The 18,780-nt window shown below is 47.2% G+C and overlaps 1 protein-coding gene across 1 annotated transcript in view; it reads right to left on the minus strand.

Annotated features, from left to right (window-relative positions):
* Positions 1-202: 202 nt before the first annotated feature.
* The window catches only part of BRINP2 (BMP/retinoic acid inducible neural specific 2), a gene marked incomplete at both ends in the record, with an annotated part of 41,437 nt that continues 22,859 nt past the window's right edge, over positions 203-18,780 (minus strand). Inside the window, 6 exons of the mRNA XM_080699624.1 lie at positions 203-1,319; positions 3,237-3,459; positions 4,948-5,184; positions 8,927-9,032; positions 15,756-15,964; positions 17,054-17,244. Coding sequence (XP_080555750.1) covers positions 203-1,319; positions 3,237-3,459; positions 4,948-5,184; positions 8,927-9,032; positions 15,756-15,964; positions 17,054-17,244 — 2,083 coding nt within the window. The remainder of the gene's footprint in view (positions 1,320-3,236; positions 3,460-4,947; positions 5,185-8,926; positions 9,033-15,755; positions 15,965-17,053; positions 17,245-18,780) is intronic.

Genomic DNA, 18,780 nt, shown 5'->3' on the forward strand with positions numbered 1-18,780 from the left:
TGTGAAGTGTGTGCATGTGCACACGTGCGTGTGGGCAGTGGCCATGTTTCTCCCACCTGCTGCCATCCAAGCCTCGAAGTCCAATCTCCTCGGTGCTGAAAGTCTCACAGGAGCACCCTCTTGGCACTAAGGTGAGGACTTGGATTCTTTGCACCCTAGATTTGTGGATCCTGTCTCTGCCCAGCACAGGAGGAGGCCCCCATTAGCTACAGAGTTTGCCTGTCTCATACTCCACAGGATTTGGCAGCTTAGAATTAAAAGCCCTCAGGGAGGACTGGATCCTGCCCACCTCATTGTTGGCCAACTTGAGTCGATGGCGGAGCAGGCAGGAGAAGAGGTCAAGCCGGACTTTACCAGGTGGAGAAAGCTGGTTCACCCGGTCCCTAAGCTCAATGAGCTGCAGGAGAGCAGAGTCCTGGGAACCTTGAGTGTATGGGTAGTCCAACTGGAGAATTAAGTCCCGGATAGCATCCGGGTCAAAGGGCAGGCTGTAACCAAAGACCTGCAGGGTATTGATTTTCATGTAGCCCAAGTTCTTGGAAGGGTCAGTCATCTCCAGAGGCTCATAGTAGATTGTCTCATTGGAGCTGTCATCCAGGGACTTGATGCGGCTCCGTAGGTAAACATGGACTGTCTCAAAGAAGGTCTTCCACCTGTTCCCCAAGGTAATGGTCCAGTTTTGGCACTGGGCAGCTGCATCCACGTTAGTCCTTTCCCAATCCGGGAAGCTGCCCTCATTCACAGGCATGAACCAGCTCTCAGAGTGGCTGCCCCCAAAGGGGTTGACGTAGATGGCCATGACAGGCTCCAGGGTGCTGTTCTTGGTGAGGCAGATCTGCAAGGACAGGGCCAGCATCACATGCACCAGCCCGGGCTTGTACTTGTTACTCTTCAGGGTGAGCAGCATGCGCTTCCTCCAGGAAGGGTCAAACCAGCTGCCCAGGCGCATGTCATTGCTGATGAAGATGGAGTGGACTTCGATGCGGCTATCCCGCTTCTGCAGCAGGTACTTCAGCTCCAGGTCCTGCAGGTCTGTCTCTAGCCCAAGAAAGTTCTCCAGGGACTCAGCCACCTCTGGCCGGCAGAGCCCCTGAGCCAGCACATAGCCCGGGTTGCAGCTCCCACAGCGTGTGCTATTGTCTGGCGCACAGTGGGCACACGCGGGCCCTTCGCCCAAGGCACATGGGATGGGGCCCTGGCAGGCAGATTGGTCATAGGGGCAGGTGCAGCTGTGGCTCTGTTCCAGGAAGGTGCCAGGGAAAGTGCTTTCTCCACAGTAGAGGAGGGACTGGACTCGGTTCCACCAGTAGGACAAGGACCTTGGGAGGGGAGATACAAATGAAGCCAGAGTCAAAGGAAGCTGAGTATCACACCCTCTCTAGGAGCCTGAGGACGCTGACCCATGCTCAGGGAACGCAGCGACAAAGACGAAAGCCCCAAGGTATCTGTATGATGGAAACTCCAGGCTGTTCCTTTGCACTACCTGGGCGAACCCTGGAGCTCTGTGTCTGATAGGTTCACCCAGGAATACTTGACATCAGACTCACAATGCAAGCAGCCAGATTTATTTCTTCCAAGTCCTTTTTAGAAATAGGGAAGATTTTTTTTTTCAAAAATCTTCCCTTTTTCAAGAAATGGAAGATCTCTGACATCTTTGATATCAAATCTAGGTTTTTCAGCCTTCTACACTAGATGGATCTTCAAATATTTCATTGCTAATTCCATTCTTACTTCAGAGTCTCTTTTCTTTCTATTTTCTCTGCTTTTATCACTTTTCCACCCATTTCCTATGACTGACTTTTACAATTTTCATTTCAAAGAGCTGGTCTCATAATCAAAGAGCTGGTCTCCAAGAGGCAAAGGCCAAAGAGGAAAGCCCCCTTGAAGAAGGAAGTCTTGGCCAGATTGTGCAGGAAGAGATGGGATGGTCTGGTCCACACAGGGTAAAGAGCATCCCAGCCAAGGGAGCTACCTTCACAGCAACCCAGACGTGTGATTGTACCTGAGTCCCAAGTAAGGGAGGGGCCATGAGTAGAGAAGGCAGACCAACAAGGGTTTTGAGAGGGGTTCATTTTCCCCACAACTAATTATAAATTCTTATGTTACCTCTTTGGAGAGGTCCTTACTGGTATCATTAGAAAAACAATGCAATTGCTATTATATCATCTCATTTTTATTTAATCTATGACAATCATAAGTATCTAAAATTACTGTGCTTGTTTGCTGGTTTAAATATTCCTGGAAATACCTAGAACATGGGGCTATCATGTTTTAGGAGATCAAGATTGGTTTTGGGATGTGATAGATATTTTACAATTAGTTGTGGGGAAAATGAACCCCTCTCCAAACCCTTGTTGGCCTGCCCTCTCCACTCATGGGCCCTGGGACTCGGGTACAGTCACACCTCTGGGTTGCTGTGAAGGTAGCTCCCTTGGCTGGGATGTTCTTTACCCTGTGTGAACCGGACCATCCCATCTCTTCCTGCACAATCTGGCCAAGACTTCCTTCTTCAAGGGGGCTTTCCTCTTTGGCCTTTGCCTCTTGGAGACCAGCTCTTTGATTATGTTCTGCTATCGTGAATTTAAGTGGCGGCTACATATTTTTTCTAGTTTTCATGTTTGATATTTTCTACTCAGTAATATCCCCTATAACTAAATGGGACAAGAACTTAGTAAAAACTTGATGTATGTATGTATGTATGTATGTATGTATGTATGGATGGATGGACAGGCAGACAGATGTATGAATGGATAATGGGTGGATGGGTAGGTGGGGATAATAGGTGACTCAATAGAGGGATGGATGGATACCTATGACAAATGAGTCCCCCTCTGTCCTTGGGGGCATGTGTTTCAGCAGTCTTTCTTTTCTTGACTCAGAGCAGTCACTTTTTGGAAACAGTGCAATGCATGTATTTCTTATACACCATTGGTATATGAGCTTTAACTCTACCCCTTACTTTCCTAGGAGACTTATTAATGGAAATGAGTGAGATTAGAGTATTATTAGAGTAGTATTTAAATCTACTATAATTTAGATGCAAGTAAAATTAGCCTCTTTCTTTTTCCTCTTTTTTGCTGCAGACACAACTCACAATTAAGAATGACACATGCAAAGAGGTCAGGATTACGGGGATCAAAAGGCAGTGTGAGTCACCACTGCCTGACCTTCCATGATGGACACAGGCCCTCACAGGGGAGGTGCTGAGCTCTGGCGCCACAGCCCAGGGTGCTCACCTCTCCTTGGGCAGGCGAAAGCGAGGCTGCCGGTGGCAGCGCTTGCAGAGGTTGAAGAGCCGGCGGACAATCCGGTGGGTCTTCTTGAACAGCACTTTCAAGCTGGCTCCCAGCTGCTGGTAGCGGTGCTGGAGGTTAGTGTCCATGGCCCAGAACTGTGAGATGGCTGTGGAGTTCAGGAACCGGTCATCGGGCAGCCTTTTCAGCAGGGCCTGGAATTCCTCTGTGGGGGAGAACACAGGAGCTGAGTGGAGGGAGCAGCTCTGCAGTGTCCTTGGAGGGCGATGGGGGATGGGAGATGGACGGATGAATAGATGGATGGATATTTAACTCCAAGAACTTTAACGACACCCCGTACTTTACACAAGGACTTATTCAAATGGAAATTAGTGAGAATTAGAGTATTATTAAAATATTCTTCAGAGTCACTGAATGAGGAAGAAGACTTCATATCCACTGTCCTGGATTCTTATAACTTCCTTGAAAAGTCATTAACATACTATAAAACATGGTCTCGAGATTTTTTTCTATTCTTTCTATCCCATATACTTCTAAATTCTAAAACAGATCTCTCTCATCATCAGAAGGATCAGCAGTCCTACTTTTTGCAATGGCCTTGGGATAGGGCACTTCCCTGACTTTTATCTCCTTATAAGATATCACAACACTGTCTCAGTCTTGTCTTCTTCAAGAATACCTGGATATCATGATGGAAGAGGTAAGCAAGAAGATAGGCAAATGTCAGCACAGAGGAGGTCCAGCACTCAGCTCAGAGGTCATCTTAGAAACATTTCAGTCCTTCAGACTGGCCTCTCCATCCACAGCCTTCCCTCCCACCCTCTAATATACTCTTCATTTCTCTGGTTCTTTCCATGGCTAACACAGAAGCAATGTGCTTTCTGGTTCTAAGTTCCAAGTCTTTCTTCCCAGAGTTCCCTGGGCACGTGTTGTTTTCTGAAATCATACGAAGGTCTCCATCTTCTACTCTGCTTTCACTGGGGCCCTGGTGGAGATCTAGATATTCTCACTTACTCATTAGCTCTAATACATGGAGGTGAAAAGTCTGAAGTCATTCTCTAGAACACATCCCACCACCATTAGCCCAAAGCATGTGGTTGGGGGACTGGAATGCGATATTCTTCTAAGCTACTTCTACCAGCCTATTATTACCACTCTCCCTTTTCACAGATGAGGGAACTGAGACATTGAGCAGCTGCCTGGCTAACCCAAGGTCATAAAATTAGTTCACGATAGGGTAAAGACGCTAAACCAATTCCTCAGAATCTAGGTCTTAAGGTAATATTTATATTAGTTATAACAGCAAGGAGCAACAGCTAGCTTCCATCAGGGCCACCTAGAACCATCCCATATGCTTCATTTATTCAAGAAGTGTTTTTGTGCACATGTTTGAAAGCTTTGTTCTAGGCACTGTGGACTTTATAACAAACAAGACATACAAGATCTGTGTCCTCAATATTTATCTTAGCTTTTTAAGCCCTTACAACTCACTGTCTAGACTAGGTAGGTATTTTAACCATTTACATAAAGGATAAAGCAAACCCCTGAGGCTCTGAGTGGTGGCAGAACTTGCTAAGGTCACAGAGACTGCTGGTGGCTCAGTTGGGACCCCAGCTGAATGACTCGCTTATTCTTGCCTAGCTCCTACCAGACACCTCTCTTTGGCAGGTCTCTGGGCCTGCTGACTGCTCACCTGAGTCCTCAAACAGCCGGTTGTGAGTGGCCCAGGAGTCCTGGATCTGCAGCAAGCTGTCTTCCATGGCCTGGATATCGGCGTCAGGACAGTTGCATTCTGGGAATGTGGGGCTGCACTTGCACCAACAGTCATTCTCCTTGCAGACCAGCTCCCCCTCAGAGCTGCACGTGATGTAGCTGAGTGCAGCAGCCACAAATCGCTCACGCAGGTGCTCAGGCAGCAGCACCTGCAGGCCTGGGGAAAGGATGTGTCAGGGAATCGCTGGGCAGAGCAGTGGGCCCTGAGCTTCTCACACCCAAGGCCACAGGAACCTGAGCTGGGATTCTGCTGACTTATGAGTCTGGGGTCCAAGAATGGTCACCCCAGGGCCCGATCCTGCTGAGCTACTTAGGAGGGAGGGCTATGGCTGCCTCACTGACAGATGAGAAGGGTCAGAAAATGCGGATGAGGAGCACCAAAGCCCAGCACTTAGCCAGACCCTCCACTGGCCAAATTGAGAGTGTGTGTATCCTAAGAAGAGGCTTATTAGCTAAAGGTTTCTAGGATGGAAGCAGGAGGATGTTTCAGATAAAGGAGTTCACAGTCCTCCTGGGGAGGCGGCAAGGCTTGATGGGCTCACTCTGCCTCTGGTAACCAGGCATGCTTGGGTACTGCTGAATTGTTGGCCCTCTGGGGCCTCCCATGTCAGCCCTGGTGACTGAGGAGGCCCTGGTTCAGAGGTAAAGACAGGCATTGTGGGTGTATACTGGCCAGACACTATACCAAGTTCCTTCTTTATGTAGGTGGTTGCAATGAACACTTGTGGTTTTATTGTGATTTTTTTTTTTTTTGGTTGTGGGGAATGAACCCATACACACTCTTCCACTGAGCTATATTCCCATCCCTTTTTATTTATTCTATTTTTGGTATTGGGATTGAACCCAGGGGCTTTCTACCTCTAAGATACACCCCTAGCTGTCCCTTTTCTTTAGATTTTGAAACAGGGTCTTACTAAGTTGGTGAGGGTCTTGCTGAGTTGCTGAGGCTGCCCTCAAACCTGCAGTGTACTTGGGCTACATATGTGGGACACTGTGCCTAGCTTATTTTTTATTACAAGACACACACTTGCTATGCTATACAGCCTAGTCTCCAACTTTTGATCTTCCAGTTTCATCATCCAAATAACTGGGATTATAAGCGTATCCGACTATGCCCCGGCTATACTATGGTTCTTATCGGCAAGGAAATTCAAACCCAAAGACAAAGTCACAGCATTAGTAGATCTTTCTTGGTGTCAGATACTCTCCTTGTCCATCAGATCATGCCACATACCTGGGAATGGCTTCCCCATCCCAGTACGATTAAAATCTCAAAGAAATTTGAAAAAAGGATGCTTGTCAGTTCCCTGAGGACCAGCTGGGCTTGGATATATATGAATGGCTCTCAACAATCTTTCAACTGGTTTCTACTGATCATGGGTATAATATACTAAATTATTCCAAACGTCAGCTTTTCATCCATCTGTGATGGATATGAGTTTACTGGTAGCAGAACATAATCCTACTTGGCTCCAGGCCACACAGAGGTGGATGTTAGGAGGTTACCCAAGGAGGAATGAAGGGTAGGCATGCCTTCAGATGCAGTCTGGGCCAAGTTCCAGGTTAAGCCTATAGGAAGCTCCCCCAGTAGGGATATGGTGAAAGCTGGTGCCATGGGAGTGAGGGATCAGAGGATGTCAGAATATGATCTTTTCCTCAAAAGTATTGTAACAGATGGGCGTGATGGTGCATGCCTGTAATCCCAGTACTTGGCAGGCTGAGACAGGAGGATCACAGATTCAAAGCCAGCCTCAGCAACTAGTGAGGCTCTCAGCAACTTAGCAAGATTCTGTTTCCAAATTAAAAAAAAAAATTAGGGGTGAAGGTATAGCCTGGAGGTAGAATGCCCCTGGGCTCAATCCCCAGCACCACAGGAAGAAAGAAAGGAAAGAAAAGGAAGGAAGGAAGGAGAGAGAAAGGACAGAAGGAATAAAGGAAGAAGGAAGAAAAGAAGGATAAAGAGATGGGGAGAGGGAGAGGGAGAGGGAGAGGGAGAGGGAGAGAGAGAGAGAGAGAGAGAGAGAGAGAGAGAGAGAGAGAGAGAGAGAACTCTTATTTTCACGCCCTGACCTTGTCCTTGGCAGGAACTCAGAGACTTCAAAATGTGTGTCTCAGTCTTGGCAGTCCTCATACTATAACTTTAAGTTGTCAGCAGCTGTGCGTGTTTGCTGTTCTTGCTCAAGGCCCACCTCCTATTCTGAGCTGCTCCTAAATTTTCCTTTCGTGACTCTGTTCCCACCATGGCACTTGAACACCCTCCCCCCACAGCCTCCTCAAGGACCTCCCACCCCCTCCTCCTTACCAGAACATTTCCCATTGCTATAAAATAATTGCCCTGAGCAATGTCTGCATGAGTGATGGGCTATAAAATTAAATGGCATAAACTATTCCAAATGAACCACCAGACATTTGAACTGCACTCGTTGCTAATTTCCAGACACAAACTCAGCCCATCCAGGGACACGGGAGAAGAGCAATGCTAATTGTATTAGGTAGCTCTAAATAAAAGAGTCTTTTACTCATCTTTATTATGTATTTTTTGATTCCTAAAGCATTGCTGGGTTGCGTCTGGCTCAGGTTGCCTGGAATTGTAATCGTGGATCCTGGGTGAGGGCTATTGATTTTGTAATGCTGAGACAATAATATCTTAAACAGAGTCCAATTCCATTAGGTCTTGAGAAAAATGAACTTTTCCTACTGACTCCGTTTGCATAGCGCTTCCTCTGAGATGCTTGGGGAACGGAGAGCAGGCAATGTACACCTCCCTCCTCAGATCTAGGGTGGCTCGTTCTCCTTTCTCTTTCCAGGTTTTGCTTATTCTATCTTCAGCCCAAAAGCTCTCGTTCCTCTCAAACTCTTCTCCTGGCTTTGAGGTCCCCATGGAAGATCATAACCTAATATCATAAGGCAGGGCCCACTCTCAGTTTCAGCAACTAGTGGGTGGCCTCAATGCTTGTGGATCACATCGGAGCTAGTTAGCGACCCCGTAACCACTGTGCAAAGGTGACTTATTCTTTAAAGTGTCTTTAGGATAAAGCACAAGAGTATTTTATTTTTTGTGTAGGGTGGGGGTAACAAAGGAGATCACTGAGCTAGGTCTAAGGTTACAAGAATGGATATGCTTTTTCATATTCAATAGTGATAGAAAGCTTGAGAAAAATAATAAATGGAAGGATTTGGGTGTCATGTGATAGGAGCAATGTATTTTGGGTGTAGAACAAACCACTGGAAGCCTTCTCAAAAGAATAATGGAAGTCTGGCATGGTGGCACATGCACCTATAATCCCAATACTTGGGAGGTTGATATAGTAGGATTGTAGGTTCAAGACCAGTCTCAACTACTCAGCTAGGCCCTCAGCAACTTAATGAGACTCTGTTTCAAAAATCAAAAATATAATTGAGCGTAGTGGTACATGCTTGTAATCTCAGCATTTGGGAGGCTTAGACAGGAGGATAGCAGTTTGTGGACAGCCTCAGCTACTTAGTGAGGCCTTTTGCAACTCAGTGAGACCCTACTTCAAAAAATAAAGAATAAAAAATAGGGCTGAGGGTGTAGCTCAGAGGTAGAATGCCCCTGGGTTCCATCCCTAGTACCACACAAAAAAAGTTAAAATTATTATAAGGGCTGGGAATATAGCTAGAGGTATAATACTGCTGGATTCAATCCCCAGTAACACACACACACACACACACACACACACACACACACACACGTACACACACACACACGTACACACACACACACAGAATAATGGAAAATTTAGATGCTATAACCTGCTGTAGTTCTTGTATTGAGAAGGGCCTAACCAAATGGGAAAGAGGGACCTTCCCTCGCTCGATAGTGACCCAGGTTTCCCACCAGGTCTGAGCACTCTGCAAACCACTGTGGAGCTGCTTACCAAGTAACTGCACTTTGTTCTCTGGACTCTGTACCAGGACGGAGCTGACTGAGTCCAGATTGTCATAGTTGCTGCAGCCCAGAGGACCAGTCCTGGTCTCTGTGACCTAGAGGAAGAAAAGGCAAGATATGGACTTAGAAAACAAGAAGAAGCTGTCCCTTTGCCCATCCCTTCTCCAGCCAGCCAGCTGAGGTTCCACAACCTAGCCTCATCTCGTCAAGGGAAGGGCATCTGTCCTTCTCCACCCAGGAAGTGAAGTCACTTTGCTTCCTTGTCCCAAGACACTGAGTATCTGTGTTGTATGGCTGGTGGCACAGTGGTATGTAAGTTGGCACCTTTCAGGGACAGCCAGTGGGAATCTGTGTCTGGGAAGAGCAAAGTCAGTGCAGGCAGAGGGAGCTGGAGCAGGAGTACAATCTAAGTGGTGTCACTCCTTTTCCTACCCCTAGAGGAAGGCAGGGCCACACGTAGTCCCTGTTCACCTGCCGGGAGCTACCTGAACCCACCTGATGTGGTGCTCTCAGGCTTTAGGGTTCCTGAAGATGAAAAGCACTAGAGAAATATGACTTATGGGTATTATTATTAGTATTAAACATTTAAGTCCCACCTCGGCACTGAGATGTCCTTAGAGAAAAATCAGCCCTGGGCTTACTGCATATTTTAATAAGTAGATTAAATATACATAAACTCTTATAGCCATGTAATATTCCAAAACACCATCGAGTCATTTTAAAATATTATAAAGTTGGCCCATCAATTTTCCCTGATGTTTAAAGTATAAGATGAAAAATGAGGAGCTTTAAATGCACTGAAATAATTATGTAATAAGAGTGATGTGGGCCCGAGGCCCTTTCTTCTCAGGATCTCCAAAGTCTTTCCCAACAATCCATTAACCAATCACCGAGCATTTATTAAGCAGCCCCTGTTCAAGTCCATACAGTCCATCAAACACACACAGGGTGCCCTGCTGGAGTGCTGCAAGTCAGTCTATCCCGATCCCTCTGACCTCCTCTGGTAGCTCCAGGCACCTCGACTTCACTGCAGGCACATGAGTTGTAGGGTTGGTTTTCTTTGTGGCACTGGGGATTGAATCCAGGGACATTCTACCTCTGAGCTACATCCCTTTTTATTTTTTAAATAAGTTCTCTCTCTGTTACTGAGTGTCTCCCTAAAGGGCTGAGGCTGGTCTCAAACCTATAATGCTCTTGTCTCAGCCTCCCCAGTATCTGGACTACAGGTGTGCACCACTGTGCCTGGCTTGGGTTGCAGTTTTATATCGTTTTTTTCTGGGAGTACTTGGTTCATGTTTGGGTCTCACATACTATAGTCTCCACATAGTTAAGCTCATGTTATTCTGCTCACAGTGTTGTTGAGAGCAGCTCGCCCAATGTCTGGCTGACAGTAGGTACTCAATCAATTAGACAATGTATGAATAATGCGTTTTGGACTTTGAAGGATAAGGAGTTGGGCACAAAAAATGTACACATTATGTAACAAGTCCTCTAGGGAAGCAGATACATACGCAAGTGACCAGCAGAAACCCAAGTAGTGGCAGAAGACTATGTCACACTGGTCACTGAGAAAAGTATAGCTCTAAACAAAGGGAAAACAAGAAAGGGTAGCAGGGGAAACACCATCTGAGCTGCGCCCAAGGCAGGAAGGGAAACATACTATGAAGAAAAAAAGAGAAGCAAAGGCCTGGATGCAGTGGCTCAGAAGTGCACAGTACATGTGTCTAGTAGCATCCAGCTGGTTACCCTGGGGGATGCCCCTGTACTGAGATATCCTGAGGGGATTTTGTTTACCTAGGCTTAAAAATGCTCATGGAACAAAGTAATCAGGAGACAGATGGTGTTCTACTGGCTAAAAATACAGTGGGGAGAGAGACAGGAGAGATTCTTGGAGCTAACGCAGTCTGAGAAGGCTGTATGGAGGAAGTGAATCACAAACTGCTCTCGAAGGATGAGTCAGGATAGAGTGGAAGAGGAAGGGGACTGAAGAAAGAAAGGTGACTCTAGACAAGAGCACCTGGAGACAGTTTCAGAGGGGCAGCAAGACCCAGGCAGAAAGCAAAACAGGACTGAGACCAGGACAGAGCAGAAATGGTTTCTGTATGGTTTCTGTCCTATTCAGCCTTTGTAGAAACTCTCTAGGACGAATCTCACTACTAAAATGAAGAGCAAAGTTCAGAGAGCTATGATGCCCCAGATCACCGAGCTTTGGGGTAGCAGAAAGATTTTAACTTTGGAGTTAAAATTTGATTCTAATTCCAAGGCAGATCAGAGGGATGCAAAATATAAAATAAGTTTAAACCACAGAAGATGCCTTCACTCTTCTAAAAATCAAACAAACAAAAAAAACTAAGTATTCTAAACACACACCAGTCTGCCCAGTATATATTGTGATCTGTCTTCCTCAGAGTGAGGAGCAAAATGAATTGCATTGCCATGACATCGGTATTGTTGCCCTTGCATTATAGATCAGGAAAGCAAGGCCCAGATAAGCTAAATGCTGTATTCAAATCCATACTACCAGTCACCTGCAGGACTAGGATTCATATGACATATTCTTTCATTCAGTATCTTTTGTTATTTAACAAATATTAAAGAGTATCATGAGCCGGGCGTGGTGGTGCATGCTTACAATCCCCGCGCTTGGGAGGCTGAGACAGGAAGATCGCACGGGTTCAAAGCCAGCCTCAGCTACTTAGTGAGGCTCTCAGCAACTTAGTGAGACCATGTTTCCAAATAAAATTTACAAAAAAAGGTCTGGGAGTATAGCCCGGAGGTAGAAAGCCTCTGGGTTCCACCCCAGTACCACCAAAAAAAAAAAAAAAAGAGTATCAAGAACTCCTAGATAAATATAGCCATTGCCAGTAAGAAACTTGTAGGCAAGGAGAAATATGTTTCTCTAATCCCAGTGTATTGGCTGGTCCACATGGGCCTGCCTCCCCCTACATGTGAACCCTAGATGACGAATAGTATTTCTTATCAAGTGAGTGACTGGATCGTTGCCAGGTTGGACTGGGGAGACAGAGCCACATGCACTTCGAGGCTAATTCTTCTCTTCATGTGTTGGCCAAGAACCAGCCCGGTGACTCTGGGGAAGCCTGTCCTTGTAGAATAGGTGAGCTGAATGTCAGGGAAGGTGTGGCAGGGTGCATTCGGGAGTCTGGCCTGCTCCTGCCTCCAGGTAAGCTGGCCACCAAAGTGTCACAAGTTTTTTACATGCTTTTCTGCCTACCCACTCCTGAACTGTTCACTCTCCAATCAGATCCAGGCAGAGTGTGAGCTAATAAGCTTTATGAAGGGCAGAATGGGACCCAAAGGGGCCATGTCGGAGAACAGCCACAGAAGGAACTTTCCCCTCTCTCTCCCGCTCCTTTTCCAACCTACCACCGAGCCACCTGTGCCCACCACACCGCCACCTTGTTCAGCACTCTGCAGTGCATTCTGACGTTAGCACTTTTACTCTGCTGTTTCCAAAGGTCAGTTCTATGAGAAGGCAATCGGTTAGGCCACTGCGAGGCTGTGAGTAGCTTCCCCTTATTAACTGTGACCCAGGATAGGAATGAAGAGGAGACAGAGACCCTGGTCCTCATGCTCATTTTCTGATGGACGAGTGAGTCAGACGCCAGATCTCCAAAAGTAAGAAGGTTCGCTCAGCTTTCAGGATATCCCAAGGTCGTAGCTCTTTTCATTGCTAGTCTGTTTGAGACCCTTTCTCTCCTTCTTATACAAGTAAGGAACTGCAAAGAAGAGGGAGGGGTGGCCAGGGTCCTCCTGCCCAGTGCTGCCTGGAGCAGACAGGAAGAGGTGACAAAGCCCCTTCCCCAGGGCTCAGAGATGAAAGTCCCAGAGCCCCTGAAGGACGGGGCAAGAGCATCCCGCAGCCTTCTCTGTAGAAGAGGCCGACAGCTCCGGCAGATGATAAAGAAGGCCCGTAGAGGTAATGGAAAGTGCAGTTCACTCAGCCACGCATGTTCAAAGAGTGCCTCAGATAAGCTTTCAGAAGGGGAAAATAATTGTGTGCTAATTGGTCTGTTGACAGAGACCTTCCCGGCTTCAGAAAGCCCTGATGGATCTCAGGTTCATTAGCACATGCAATTTTCCATAAATACCAGGTCACGCAAACCCTCATACTAGAGAGCCCATACTTCTCCCGGCCTTTACTTTCAGACTGCTCCGTCCTACCTGGGGGACGCCTGCGATGCTAAGAGGAGAGGAAATGGACCTCCAATTGTGAGCGATGGGGCCGGGTTTGAAGAGCAAAGCTGATGGGGTGTGCGCTTAAAGGGGCCGGGGAGTGAATCCCAGGCCACTGTGGTGAGGATTTGCTGTAAGACATTCTGAAGGATGCACTGGGAGAAATGCTCTCTTGGGTGGGCTCAGAATCCCCCATTCTTTCATGCTCTTCAACTAAATAGACGGTGAGCTATAACTAAGAAAAAGTCCCTTCCCTCCTTCATGGCCCTGATCCCTCCAAGATAACTGCGGACCAGATGGAGATGTAGACAGCCCTTCATAGTCTACAAAGTGTTTTCCGGTGGACTCTCATTTGGTGTTCCTCCAGTCTCAGGGCAGTCAGGGTGATAGTATCATGTTTAACACCAAGTGAAAGAGGAATCCACATGCTAATCAGGAGATGCCAGCCCCATGCCTGCCAGTTTCCTGAGTGTATTTGCTCTTTGGTTGTTCTCAAAAGGAGGTCTGGGGTTCCAAAGGAGGCACATGGGTGGTAAGAGAGGTGCGCTGGAGGTTAGCACGTGTGGAAGTGTTTTGATATTTTGTAAACTGGGTGAGTCCTTTGTGCAGGTGAGTCACATAGTGGGTGACTCAGGGCCTGGGGGAGAGAGAGAGTCCAGTGACTCCTCGAGGTCCTAGCAGTAGCACACATGCATCAGGGCTGAAAGCCAGTTCCAAGTCTTCTCACTTCAGTTACTTCCCCACTGAAGTGTGTAGCCTGCCTTCGCCTTGGAGTTTTATGGAGCATCTCTCCACATGCCAGACACCAGAAGGGGCCCTGGGGCCATGGGCATGCTTCAGGGTCCTTACTACTCTAAGCCCAGCTCTACTTATGGACGTGGGGCAGGCAATAGCCATGTCACAGCGGAAACGTAGGGCGGCAAACAGAGTAGCGGTGTGTGATGGTCAGTAAACCTTGCATCATAGAGTGACGGGCAGTGGGGTTCCAGAGAGCTGTGTCAGATGAACGAGAGGGGGCAGGGCATCTCTTCCTCCACGTTAACACAAGGAGGTTGCTAAGAGAAAGAAAAAAGTAGGAGCACATTTGCTTAGAGAAACAAAAACCAGGGAGATGTGTTGGAAAACTTTGCTTTCATGGAAGCAGAGGAGGTGAGCAGAGCCCTCCCCCCACCCCACCCACCTCCACCCAGAGTAATGTCTGTACTGCAGTCCGGCTCCGGTACTGCGATGGCATGCTCAGTAGAGGGGGGCAGATGGCAGGTGCCACAGCACCGAGACTCTGCTGGTCAGGACATGCTGCCGGTGCAGCCGGGCTACTGTGCCTTGCTATTTGATCTGTAAGTACCAAGCCCTTGAGAGCAAAGAGATGGTCTCTGGAGGGACACCGTCACTGCCAGTGAAGCCCATCAGGCGAGCGGAGCTGTGGCATGGCTGCCAACACATTTCTTTGCTCTTTGGTCTGCCAGTATGTTCTTGTCAGGTCATTTAGGTCTCTAGACGTCACAAAGGACTTGGGGGTGGAGCTAGGAGGAAACACGATATCGGCTTGGTTATTCATTTTTGTTAACTGTATGACAGAGAAAAACCCAAATACTCCTAGACCCAAACCAAACCAAAAAAAAAAAAAAAAAAAAAAAAAAACCACGCTCCAGGTCACTCAGTCCAGTGGAAGCAGAATATTTGCCGCACGTTCAAGGAGACCTTTAGAGGAGTTCTGAGAATGGTGGTCCCTCCTTTGAAGATGGACAGTGGCTCTGGGAAGCATGTCCACAGGCATTATTATAATATGTTGTTTAGGATATCTAGTGCCTTTCACTCCAACACCCTTGGAAACTACGCAAGACCCGCTAGGATGGACTCCGAACCAGATTTGGTTCTCAAGAGAACTGAGAACTCTGATAACAGAGAGAAAAAATTTAAAGGGTGGTTGTAGATATTAACAAAATTTAGGTGAAAATTATTGAACACCTTCCCAGTGGAAGGAACTGAGGCCGTAACAGTGAACAAGGCCGTGGACTGCACTGGTGGTAGCAGCAGGCGATAAAACAGAAAGATGGTGTGCAGTCAGGACCAGAGTCAGTGCCACAGCCAGGCGAAGCTCTGTGGCAGTTGGACCCATGGGGGTACAGAAACTCTGGAGTAAACAAGCAATAACGTTGAGACAAGAGAAGCAGGAAGATGAAGCAGGTGGAAAAGAAAAAGTAGAGATCAGAATTCCAACAAGAAAGAGAAGGAGTAACCTAGGAACATGACGGCCCTTTTATAAGTCCCAGATGTCTGAGCTGAATTTAGTGCCCCGCCCTGGGAGATCTGCACTAGTCTTCAGTGCCTTCCTCATTACCATCTTGGCATCCACGCTACTTTGAGTAGGTTTCTGTGTCTCTCACCCAAACCTTCTCATTTGTATTTGCACACACACACACACACACACACACACACACACACACACACACACACGTTGAGCTGATCCCCCTGGAATGAGAGTTGTGGGATGAATAACCCAATTCGACGTGAGAACTAGCTGTGACTCCACCGGAAGCTTCTTTTGCCCTTTGAACTGGCTGGCCTGGAGACTGGCGATGGCTAGGCTCTGGCTCCCACCCCAGAGCCTCCTGGGCTGTTACCTTGACGGCCCCTGTGGCTATCTGGATGTGGTGCAGCCGTCGCAGTGTGCTCTCTCTGTCGATGAAGTAGGAGGCTGCCAACTGGTGCAGGGTCTCCAGGGACACAGCAGAGCCGTTCCCACTGCCCCCTACCACAGGGGCACCTCCTGTCGTCTCTGTCTTTCTGCTCAGTTTCCGCTTATCCACAAAAATGGTCAGGGACTCTTCTCCTGTAGGAAAAGACATGGTGGGTTCATGGGTTCAGCTCCTAAGTCCCTTCCCCAGAGGAACCTGAAACACTGGCCAGGGCAGACAGAGCTAGGAGGGAGTGCCACCCAGCTACAGACCTCCCCACCCCTGACCATCTTTAGAACCATCTCCATAAACTGTGCCATGGGGTGACAGGCCCCTACCAGGGCGGGCCTCCTTTCCCTTAGTTCTTTAAGTCTCCTAAAGCTCAGCCTCTAGCCCCCAGCTTATCCCTTTAACACACTCTATTGATCGGGTCTCAAGCAATCTACCTCCATGGGGGAGATGCACTTCTCTCTCTCAAGTTGTTTATGAGAAGTCACCATGGCTATTTCTGCTCCTTCGGAAAGTGCAAGGCCTCAAAACTCTACCTCCCTCCTCCCCATCAGACACTCAAGGCCTACCCCATGCCGGCAGCTGTCTGAAGCCTGGGAGAGCTCCTCTTTGTCCATCGCATGGTGAGCTAAATGTTTTAATAAATCCTGCTTTCTTCTGCCCAGGGTAGAGAGGAAGGACTCCTCCTCTTTGTAGCTCTCAACTCTACCATGGGGCCCAGCCACATGTGGCACCACCCCCATCCCCACCTCACCCCCCACCCCAGCCTAGAATCCTTGAAACTGGTTTGGCTGGTTACCCATCCTTCCGGGGAGGAAGCAAGAGTTAGGGGCTTAATGGACAACTATGTCTTTGCCTATGGGTCTGACACTTGTAGGCACGGCAAATACTAGGAATTGGAGGAGCTTCGGGGTTAGATGGCTCAGTCAAAAGAAAACTGAGAGCGCCCCCTGCTGGTATGTGCTTAGTAGGAGCCTATCTGTCCCCCAACTTCCTTACCCTGTACCCCCTTCTCCGAAGGATGCTTTTAAGCAAATAGGAACATCTTGGGGTGAGTCTGGATGCCAAGAGAATACACCATTTTTTCAAAGCACTAGAAAGAAAGTTATTCTCAGGCAATAATAGGCAAGGGGAAAAAAAGGCCAAGGAAGACAGTTGGAATTAAATTTGATAGAGCCCGAAGCTATTTCCAGTGTTTTGCCAACCTGTTAGCTGGGGCTTGTAATGATACTTACCTCCGAGGGTGGCAGAGAGTAGGAAGTGAGTGCCATACTTTTTGATCAGGTTTTCAGTAACCTGCTGCAGGTTGGGTCTCCTTCCCAGCAAGCGGATATTCCGGACAAACTCAGGGGCCAGAGGCAAAGGCAAACTAAAGAAGTCCTTCCTCTCCACGGCCAAGTTGTTCACTTTCCACCGGGCAAACTCCCTGGAGGAAGAGCCAAGGCATAAGGAGAGGCGGACTGTGTTTTCCAACAAGCGGCGTCCTATCAGAAGTAGGCAATGTCCTTTCCTCTACCTGCAGCCCTCACCTGGCTCACCCTTCCCAGGCTGCAGAAAGCCCTATCTCAGCTGGCCTTCATCACCCAGTTTTCTCATTAGAGTAGCTGACTGGCTAAAGGCATAAAGGAAACAAATATTGGAACAGTGGTTTGCAGAGAGATGATCCAGCCACAACTGTCACACAGCGGGTGAGTCACATCACCCATCATGGCCTCAGTTACATCCTGGTAAAGTCAGGAACACTGAGCCTTCTGGTCTCAGGTCTCCTAGACAGTCTTAAAAGTCAGAGTATCCCCCATATTGGTCTATGAGACTTACCTCTATTGATATTCGCCATTTCAGAAATCAAAACTGAGGAAGACTTATTGTTTCATTTGAAGATAACAATAGTAAACCCATTACATATAACACAAATAAGATATTTTATGACAGTAATTGCATGTTCTGAAACAACTTCAAATAAGGAGAACACATTGCTTTGCGTTCTTGTAAACCCCTTTTCTGTCTGGCTCAGTGAGGAAGAGCTGAATTTATTCTCAGGTTCGCTTCTATATTCAATCTCTTGTCAGAATTGTGGATTTTGGTCTTTGGGCCATACCAAACCAAACCAGCAGTACTTTCGTGAAGGTTGGTTATAGTTTTATATGTGAAACCACATGTACCAATCTTCATATTAAATTCCAGTGTATTATATTGTCCTCTGAACAGCTCTTTTCATCTGGTGTGATTTTGTACCAGCCTGCACTGGTCATCTTGAGATATCAGATCACTGAGCTATGCAGATCTTCTGCATCGTAACCCTTTTTATTAAGTAATATCAAAACAGCACATCAGTTGATATCAACACCAATCTCACCTGAAAAGTCTTTGGATATTAGGAAGCTGTCGAGCTCACAATGACAAATACAGGTTTTCCAAAATATTAATTTTCCTGAGGAAGCTTAAATGTTTTTCCATTGGTAACAAATGCTGTCAGTTTTCCTTATTTTTTTCTTTTTTCTTTCTTGCGCTCTCTCTCTCTCTCTCTCTCTCTCTCTCTCTCTCTCCTCCTGTATTTACTTATTTGAAAATGTCTGCCAAAGAAACACCATGGACTATCTGTTGGTTGTACTTTTAAGGTTCCAGGATGAAAGTCGCAGGTTCAGACTGCAGCTCAAATCACATCCACCTTCTGGGGTAGCTAGCTACAGATGTGTTTTATGTACAGGTCTCGTTTCACCACTGAATGTTAAAAAAAGATGTGAACTGGTGGCTGAGCTTCAATAAAATGAATACATTTTACTTTGGAAGAACATTCTTAGGTGAAGCTAGCCTGTGTATGGTGTGTGTGTGTGTGTGTGTGTGTGTGTGTGTGTGTGCGTGCAGGTATATAATGATGAAGATACATGACCACAAGCGTCATTGGTCATGACTGCCTTTATTCAAGTTCAGATGTCAGCAGTTCTATTCACCTTTGATTTTG

This window comes from Muscardinus avellanarius (genome assembly GCF_963383645.1).
Source record: "Muscardinus avellanarius genome assembly, chromosome: 7".
NCBI classification, from domain to species: Eukaryota; Metazoa; Chordata; class Mammalia; order Rodentia; family Gliridae; genus Muscardinus; species Muscardinus avellanarius.